At 45.4% G+C, this 10,107-nt stretch overlaps 1 protein-coding gene across 1 annotated transcript in view; it reads right to left on the minus strand.

Moving 5' to 3' along the window:
• The window catches only part of CHMP4B (charged multivesicular body protein 4B), a 47,521-nt gene extending 42,625 nt beyond the window's left edge, over window positions 1–4,896 (minus strand). Inside the window, exon 1 of the mRNA XM_027078582.1 lies at window positions 4,576–4,896. Coding sequence (XP_026934383.1) covers window positions 4,576–4,765 — 190 coding nt within the window. The 5' untranslated portion in view covers window positions 4,766–4,896. The remainder of the gene's footprint in view (window positions 1–4,575) is intronic.
• Between the last annotated feature and the right edge of the window lie 5,211 nt (window positions 4,897–10,107).

Consider the following 10,107-nt stretch of genomic DNA (forward strand, 5'->3'; position numbering starts at 1 on the left):
TTCATCTTTATTAAAATGGGAAAACAGGGAAATCTGAACCACCTAGGGTAGAAATTTCATAACTAGTTACAATGCCTTAAGAAGAAAATAATCTTTGATATATGATCATCTTAAGGAGAACACCAACGGGGCACTGTTTGGAAAGGTACCAAAAAAGACCTAAGCTGGGGAGATTTTCATCAGTTCACCTATACTGCAATCCTGGTTCCCATCTAGTTCTCAGTGAAAGAACTTTTCCACTTGACCAAAGAGGTTTGATCTACAATAACTTTATCAGAAAAGGAAAAAAGTATACTTAATATCCACAATGTGCCACACTCTTTCATATATTGAATATTATCTTAGTTAATCCTCACCACAGTCATGTGAGATGAATATTATTTCCACTTGATAGTAAAGGAAAAATGACAATATTTAAGTGCCTTGGATGGCAGGGCCTGTGTCTGGTTTCTCTATATTCCCAGCAGTAAGTTCCCGGCACTGAGCATGGGACCTAGGACACAGTTTAAGAGCCTGCCACATGCTTAAGAATGAATACATCACTAAAGGAAACAAAAAGAAATTTGGGAAAAATATGCAATCCAAATTTTGCTCTAGGCCCCTAACTGAAACCACTGCCTGGGACACACCTGCCTGATGCAAATAATCTACTTGAGAAGCAGAGGTTTGTTTCAAAGGACAATTTATCATCTTTCCAACATCTACGTCACAAAAATAGCATCCACATTTGGCTACACACTTCACAGGGCAGGACCTAGTCCTGTCTCACTTCTTTTTCCCCCCGACTCAGCACCACGCCTTGCACAGGTGGGTGTTTAATGATCTGAGTGATGACAACGGTCATGATGATGCCTTCAGCCATCATGGGAGTAAACAAAACACAAGATGCCCACAGCCACCAGAACTGGTCTCTGAGTCAAGTTACATCCTCTCTCCAGCCTCATTTTCCTCTCCGGATAATGTGAATAACAGAACATACCCCCAAGACTGTCTGCAATCATTTAATAAATAGTTAGTGAGCATTAGCTACATGGCAGTACTGTGCTAGGTAAAGGGGACACGGCAATGAACATGACTATCACATCCTGCCCCATGGAGCTCAAAGTCTCGGTGGATATCATGAGACTCATAAGAAAAAAGGAGTTTTACAAACTTCAAAGGACTCACAATTATGAAGAATTGCTCCTCCTCTGTGTTTCTGAATTGGTTAATGGCATCACCATCCACCCATTGTCCAAGCTGTAAACTTGGGAATTGTCTTCAACTCCTGTCTCTCCTTCACCTTGCCCACAGTTCTGACCAATCACCAACCTTCTTCTGATTCTCCTTCCGAAAAGTCTCTGATACGTATTACTTCTCATCTAGTTTTCCATGCTTCTACTCTAGGCCCTTTGTTCCCACCTGAAGAGTCTCCTTGTAATAATGATAATGGCAACCATTTATTGAACACTTACCATATGGCAGGCATTCTACTAAGAGCTTTGCATGCATAACATAATTTAATCTAATAAGGTAGATACTAGTACCCCTATTTACAGAGGAGGAATCTGAGGTACAGAGTAACCTGCCCAAGACACACAGCTAGTGACAAAGCTACAGCTCAAGTGCATTGTCCATGAGATTCTACCCATATCCCTTACTGGATTCCTGCCTCCAGTCCCTTCTTCGTCAGTGGACACTCCTTCCTTTATTGCTACTGCTGCAGTGCTCTTTCAGAAATCCAAGCTGGTCTGTCTCTTCTGCTTTAAGAGAGCCAGTGCTCCTCGCCATCTCCAGGTCAAAGTCTAAAGGCTACAGGTCACTCCCCAGTGTGAACCATCTGCTGTCCTGCCCCACCAACTCCCACCAGGAGATGCTCTCACTCAGGGCTCCCCAAACTCCTTGCTGACCCACTTCACATCTTCCTCCTCAGCCAAGCTGCCTTTGCCCTTTCCCCTCCAGACAAGAATATTCTCCTCTGCAGCCTGAGCCCCATGTACACACTGATGTTTCAGCACTGACTGGTATGTTTCCTTCCCTCTCTTCCTCCTCCCTCCTCCTCCTTCCCCTCCTCGTCTTCCCTCTCTCTCTCACACAAACTCAAAAAAACAAACAAAACAAAACAAACATAAAAACCCACCATACACACACTTCCAATCCTGAGTTCCTGGAGGGCAGACACAGTGTATTTTCATCTCTGATCCTCCAAGTCCCAGCACAGTTCAAGTCAATAAGTAACTAAATGAATGGTATGTTGTGGTGTTAACACCTCTGAGCACTATCCCTACAAGCAAATAAGTGTCCCCAGAGGACACTAAAAAGAAGGGCAGTAGCTCCTGTCCTCTCAAGCAAACTCAAGAAGACAGACTGCCTTCCAAAAAGTTATTACAACTAGCTGAGATTGGTCCTCCACAGTCTGCTGGCAGCCTCTCTCCAAGCCTCTTGAAAGCCAATTCAATCACCTCTAAAACGGTAGAAACAAAACTGCTCCAGACCAAAAGACTACAGAATTGCTCTCTCAGTTTGGAGATGATGTAAACTGATGCCCTCCTCCACCCGGCAATGGGCAAAGCATTCCCCAAATGCAGCCTGGTCAAAACACTGACTCTAAATTACCTCTGTGAACAACAGAGGATCCTGACTGAGGGAGAGTCATCAAAGAAAAATGCCAGAGACAGCAAAATCTAACCCTGCTCTCCATCTCCAGAGCTACAACTGGACTCCAGGCCACAAATGCACGGCTGCCTCTGTCCTCACTGGTCTCCCAGCTCCCATTCTCACCCCCCACAGGTCTACTTTCCAAAGAGAGGCCGGATGGTGTTTTTTAAAACTACGTGAATGATAAGGACACGCATAACACCCTCCAACAGCTTTCCATCCACTTGGAATAAAATCTAAACTCTTTACCAGGAAGTTCAAACTCCACCCCACACCCACTTATTTTATACCACTCTCCTCTTCAATCACTACATTCTAGAAACACAGGTCTTCTGTTTCTTAAAAGAGGCCAACCTCCGGGTGTTTTTCTATGCTGCCTGCTTGCCTGGAAGGCTTCTCCCCTAGATTTCTACAGAGCTGGTAAGTTCTCAAGGTTCACTTCAAACTTGACCTTTTCAAAGAGGACTTCCCAGACCACCCTATCTAAAGTGACACCCCCTGCCACCCCATCACTCCCCATCCAATTTTTTTAGCACTTTTCAACACTAGACACTATTTTCATTTAGTGTCTAGACATTTCAACACTAGACAAAATTTTCATTTATTTCCTTGTCTTCTCCCTCATTAGGGTGGAAGCTGTATTTTGTTCACCCTGTGAATACAGTGCATGCAGTAAGCCCCCAAAAAGAATGTCCAGAGTATCCACTGACTATCAGCAAAGGAGAATCCTCAGGATGGGTTATTTTGTTCTTCTGTTAAAATGAAGAAAACATCTATTTAACCCCTACTGTATACTGGGCACTGTAAATCCTTATCTTCCTTTCAGAGGTAAATTCACTAGCTCAAGGTCACAAAGCTAGTGACTTGCAGACTTCTGAGTTAAATACTTGTTTGTAAAGCTCCTTAACCCCTCTCACCTTTCCTCCTTCTCGGGTGGGGGCGGGGGGTTGTTACGCTATGGCTCACTCTCATATTGCCATAACAACGAGAAAAATCAAATATTCCTAAACTGCTTTACAGTTACTAAAGCGTTTTCACATTCACCTCACTTAAGAAGAATACAAAGCACTTGCCCAGAAAGCCATACAACAGTAAGTAAAGTGCCTCAGAGTTCAATATCCCTGCCCTGAACCACAGTGGGGACTCGGGGAGGAGTCGGGGCCAAAGGAGGAATGGAATCCTTATTTCTGGTACATACAGACTGGGAAGCTGTGAGTCACCAGGTGAAGGTTTGGCTACGTGAAACTCTGATAAGGCAACAAGAAGTGAATCACAGGGCTGGAAGGCACTTTAGGCCTCACGGAGGCCAAAGTCCGGCTGACGGATGGGGAAAATGAGGCTCAAGAAGAAAAGGAATTTGCTCAAGTTCACTCAGCAAGTGAATAGAGTCCGAACCAGGGGGTCTCCTCTCCCCCAGTCCCCTTTTCTCTCCATCCAGGCGGCTTCTTAAGAAGAATTCTGAGTCAGGGGGATGGGGAGAGACCAAGGACTGCTCATGGACTCCACAGAGGGGTCGGCAGAGGGTAGGGGTGGGACCAGGAAGTACACAAGTGTTAGGATGGAGGGCAGAAATGAGCCAAGGAGGCGGCGGCAGTATCTGGGAAGGTGGGTGAGGGCAAGCCAGAGGAAGGAGGAAAAGGCGGAAGAGAAACGAATAGAGTGAGGGAGGAGGAAGAACTGCTGTGAAATTAGAGACGAAAGGGCCTGGCCGAATGGGGAGAGCCTGAGACGAGACGGCTGAATAGCAGTCTGACGATGGAGGAGTCTAGGGCTCCAGGAGACACTGAAGGGAGTCAGACGGGGAGGGGTCCCGGACCGGGAAAGGCAAGGAAGGGAGTCTGACGGGATAAGAGTTCCAGAATCTGAGGAAACACTGGGGCAAGTCTCACGAAGGTGGAGTCCGGGTCAGAGGAGTCTGAGGGGGCCGGGCCGACTCACCGCGCTTGTTTTTGGTGCCGTGCTTCTTGGCGGCTGTCAGCTCCTGCTCGATCTTCTTCTCCAGGAATTCCTGCTTCTTACTTAGCATCTCCTCCGTGTCCCGAAGCCTCTGGATGGCCTCCTGGGGGGTCGGGCCGCCCTTGCCGGCCTTACCCCCTCCAGCCCCGAACAGCTTCCCGAACACCGACATGGTTGCTGCTCGTCGCGCCGGCCTGCGCCGCCCGCTCCGGCTCGGCTCGGCTTCGGCGCCCTCTCCCCGCTCCGCCGCTCCCTGCCGCCGCAGGCCTCTCCGCCACCTCCGCCCAGCACCTGGGCCCGGTCGCGCCACCTACCACAGGCCCCCACGCCCGGCCCGGCCGGCGTCAAGGAAACACGCCACTGACTACAACTCCCGGTGGGCAACGCGCCGGCCGTCCCTCAAATCTAACGGAGAGTGGCGCGCTGCATGCCGGGAGGCTATAGTCTTCCTGCTTAAAGCTCTCGGCGGCGCGCTTTTAGGTCTAGCTAGGGTCAAAGGGCGAGATCGCATGCTGGGAAATATAGTCTCCTTGGAACCAGTTCTGTAGCGGTAGAAGAGCAGGAAGAGAAGTAAGAATATTTTATAAAACAGTAATTAACGTTATGCACATTCTATGATCCAGGCATTATGGAAAATGCTTTACATGCATTATCACATTTAATTCTCACAAGACTGTGAGAGATAATACTGTTACTATTTTTGTAGGTGAGTAAGCAAGACTCAGAGAAATTGAGTGACTGACTACCTTAACTTAATAGCCTTCGCATATGCTGTTTCTCTACCTGCAATGCCTGTCTACTCCGTATTCACCTAACACGTTCTTCGAAACCTAGTAGAGGCTAACAGCAAAGCTAGAGTGCAAAAGTTCAAAACCCACTTTGAATACTTACTCGGGCAGTTACTTCCTCTATTCTGAGCTTCCCTTTCCAAAACTGTAAACTGGAGATAGCGACAGGACCACCTCCAACCTTGTGTGAGATAGGGAATGTAAGATGCTTACTTAGCATAGGCCTAGCACAGTAGGTGCTCAGAAATATATATTTTATTCTGGGTCATCATTATGCACGATAGCAATTAAACCGGGAGAAGACTCAAACTTTCAAAAGTAGCAGAATTGAGGATTTTTTTGCCCCCGCATTACAAAGGGCCAGCTAGTTGTGGGGTCACATTTCATTGTTTTTCCTTGTCTTTTGCTGTCAAGAATCACTTCTCCGGATTTCCTTGGTGGTCCAGTGGTTAAGACTCCGCGCTTCCAATGCGGGGGGCGTGGATTAGATCCCTAGTCAGGGAACTAAGATCCTACATGCCGCGCGGTGTGGCCAAAAAAAAAAAAAAAAAAAAAAAAAAAAGAATCACTTCTCCATCTATTAGCACTGAGGCTGTGTCTAGTAGCCAATACTTCGCCCAAGCCCACCAATCTAATTTGCTGCTTCCAATCTTTTGCATTTATTAGCCTTGCATGAAAACAAAGAGTAAAGCAGTTCTGAGTAAACCAGTTCTGAAGTGCTCTCCAATGAAGAAAAACTTGGCTTCTTTTTTATCCCTTCCTGGACTCTGTTGCTTAGGAACAGAGTTTCAAGTAAATGAGAGCTTAATGGAACTTTTCCTCTATTATTTCACATATATGAGTCTTGTCTCCTCCCCAGACTATTACCTACATATAGACAAAAATATGCCTTGAATGTTGTCCTTGTCATTGTTGTTGTTGTAATCTGCCACAACCCCAGCCTGCACCTAAAGGTAACTATTCCCAGAGGATGAGAGAGTTCATCTCACCCAACTTTCCAGGTTGGAAGAAATTTTTCAAATGTGAGAGACATACTAGAACTGTCAAGAATTCACAGCAGCATAAATTGTGAAACATAAATCACACTTCTGTTTGTTTTGTAATTGAGACATTGCAATGTTTTTATCAAAATAAAAAACAAAAACGAGGTGGGTTCCATCAAGCCATCTAATGGGTACAGCAACCCCTCCATATCTACGAAATCTGCCTCTCCCCCCTTATCTAAGTCATGCTGCAACCAGGCACACAGGTAGCAAAACATTTGCTGGGTTTGAGCCATGGCCCAAAAGACTATATGAACAGTCTGACTCTGCAGACCTCACCACCGTCAGTCTCATATTGCTGTGGGGTAAGCCGGGATGATAGCAGAGCCCCTCATGTCATAACTCTGGGAGCCCAGAAATACATCTTGGGAATATGATAGCAGAACATTCCGATTGAATCTTTAGTGCCAACCCCAATTAATTGGTGTGTGGGTCACTCGGATTACTGGGTTGAGAAGAATTCTGAGTCTGCATCAGGACATCTCTTAAAAATGTTCTGAGATCAATTCATGATGTCTACGGACTTCCCTGGCAGTCCAGCGGTTAAGACTCTGCGCTTTCAATGCAGGGGGTGCGAGTTCGATCACTGGTCGGGGAACTAAGATCCCACAGACCACGAAGCATGGCAAAAAAAAAAAAAAAAAAAATCATGATGTCTGCCTAGCATGTGGGATGGGAGATAGTGACAACATGGGCAAGGTAGCTGCCATCCTGGATTCAACTGCCTTGGTAGAGATTCACAGGGTGTATTGGCTCAATACTGGAGAGCCCTGGGCTTCCCTGGTCCTCATTTTTCTGGTCTCTTGGGCAAATGCACAGCCTTTTCGAACTGTGACCGACTGGTGTTAGCTCATTAAAAACTTTGTGAAAAGAATGAACTACCAGTACTTCCAACAACTTGAATTACTTGCAGATATTATGCTGACTGAAAGAAATTAGACACAAAAGCCTGTATGATTCCAATTATACAAAGTTCAAAAACAGGCAAAATTAATTTATAATTTGTGGTGATAGGAGTCAGAATAGTAGTTACCTCCTGGGGTAGTATAGACCAGGAAGAATGACCATTGTGGTGTGCTGACAGGTTCAGTATCAAGATCCAATGGTGTTCACATGGGTGTATACAAATTTATATTTTTGTACTTAAGATCAATGTCCTTTACATATCTTATGTATTAACTAAACACGTTACACTGCAATGTTAAAATATCTCTGGTAAGAGCAGCAATAGAAGCGTGCAGTTTTGATTTGTTTACAAAGTACCCTGCCTTCAAAAATCTCATCTTATTTCCATCCACCACAGCCCCATGAAATAAGCATTACTATACCCTCTACATGTTATAGCTGAGGAAACTGAGAACCATAGAAGTAAAAACTGTCCAAGGTCACATGGTTAAAGATACCCTGCCATATATTTGTAATTTTCTTTAAAAATATGTCAAGGAGGGAATTCCCTGGCCATCCAGTGATTAGGACTCTTCACTTCCACTGCCAGGGGGCCGGGTTCGATCCCTGGTTGGGGAGCTAAGATCCTGGCAGCCGTGTGATGCAGCCAAAAAAAAAAAAGTCAAGAAAAACTTAATTAATAAAGCCTATTATGAAGAATGGGTTTTGAATATGAATCATAAAAATTATTATGATTTGGTCTCACATAATTATACCAAGTAAAATACAGAGGACTTTGCTAATTTTTAGCTGTAAAAACCAAGCAGAGTATATCCAACACCCTTTCCTGATAAAAACACTCAACAAACTAGGAACAGAAGTGTTCAACCTAATAAAGTCAAGTCTTGTACACTGAGAAGTACAAAACTTTGTTGAAAGAAATTAAACATCTAAATAAGTTGAAAGACATCCCATATTCATGGATTGGAAGACTTATTATTGTTGGGTCACAAAACTCCCCACATTTATCTACAGATTCAATACAACCCCTATAAAAATATGAGCTGCCTTTTTTTGCAGAAACGGATAAGCTGCATTTTAAAATTCATATGGAATTTTAAAGGGCCTTGAATAGTCAAAATAAAATTGGAGGACTCACACTTCCCAATTTCAAAACTTATTGCAAATCTGCAATAATCAAAACGATGTAGTCCTGGTCACTCTCACTTTCTGAGATGGACTGCATTCTGTCAATGGAATGCGTATATTTCTAAAGAAATCTGCTTTCCCTCTACTTGGGCTCACTCTTGAGTTCCTTCCTAAGCGAAGCCAAGGACCCTTACTTGGCGGCCCGTCCCAGGCACTCGCCTGAGACCTGGAATGTGACCATCCTCTTGCACCCCATTTATTTCTTTTCCTGCAACACAGCTGGCAGAACTGGGGAAGGAGGTAACTGGGGGAGGAGGTAACTGGGGGATCTCGGAGTAACCGGGCCCAGGAGTCACCCTTGGGTCTCTCATCACAGCAGAGAGAAGCTCTCTGTGGTCCAGGAGCTCAAGCAGAGAAGCCAAGTCACGGCCTGGCCCTGGAGATGAGGGCGAGGGTAAGATTGGGTTAGCCACTTGCTCAGGGTGACAGTTTTGCTCCTTGACAAGCAAATGCACACTTGGTGGCAGGAACTTTCAGGAAAAGGCAAAACCCAGATGGTACCTTGTAGGCATCATTCTGGCAGGGAACACAGACCTTTGGTTCTGCATCAAAACCCACACTTGGCCTTCTCAAGATGGCCCCCAGTGGTAGGGACAACCTCCTGCCATGCCTTTCGCTGGGCTCCCTTGTTGGAATCTCTGACCTACTGTGACACTGTGTATCTGGTGCACGACCACCTGGATCTCACGGACCAGAGGGACACACATCTCCACGCCTCGTGCTGGTGAGACCATCTCCCTGAGGGTCTCCATGTTCAGCCTGGGAGCCCACCTCTCAGTCCCATGTTCTATATGCCTGTTCACGGGGAGACCTGCACTGGGCCTCAATGTTCCAGCCTCCTCCCAAAGCTCATGAACATCCCATAACCAGCGGCAGCTATCTGGTCGTTATTATTTACCCCGAACAATGCCCTGGCAGTTACTCTGCCTAGCATGCTGCCCTGTGACTCTCCTTCCAGGAGAGAATCTGTTTTAAAGTTCAAGTACACATTCCTCAATTCAGAGCGGAAGCTGAGCGACCTTAAAAGTGAGCCACCGGCTTGGTTTCAGGTGGTTCAGATGGACTAGGCGCCCATGAAGAGCAATGTGGGGGAATCGGATTTAGGTGAGGGTTTTTTTGCAGGGGAGGGAGGATATCTGGGATTGCTCCCTAAAAATATCTTCAGCACACACAAAAAAACGAATTTGTAGCTACATATGGTGACGCATGTTAACCAGACTTATTGTGGTGATCATTTCACAATATACACAAATATTGAGTCATTATGTTGTAAACCTGAAACTAATATACAGTCAGCCCTCCATATCCGCAGGATCTGTATCCATGCATTCAACCAACTGAGGTTTGAAAATAGCAACAACAAAAAATCCGGGAAGTTCGAAAAAACAAAACTTGAATTTGCTGTGCACCAGCAACTATTTATATAGCATTTACATTGTATTAGGTATTGTAAGTAACCTAGAGATGATTTAAAGTATACTGGAGGATGTTATATGCAAATACTACACCATTTTATAATAAGGAACTTGAGCACCCTCAAATTTTGGTATCTGAGGGGGATTCTGGAACGAATCCCCTGAGGATAGCAA

This window comes from Aethalodelphis obliquidens, unplaced genomic scaffold (assembly GCF_003676395.1).
Source record: "Aethalodelphis obliquidens isolate GAN/ISIS:26980383/991018 unplaced genomic scaffold, ASM367639v1 scaffold42, whole genome shotgun sequence".
NCBI classification, from domain to species: Eukaryota; Metazoa; Chordata; class Mammalia; order Artiodactyla; family Delphinidae; genus Aethalodelphis; species Aethalodelphis obliquidens.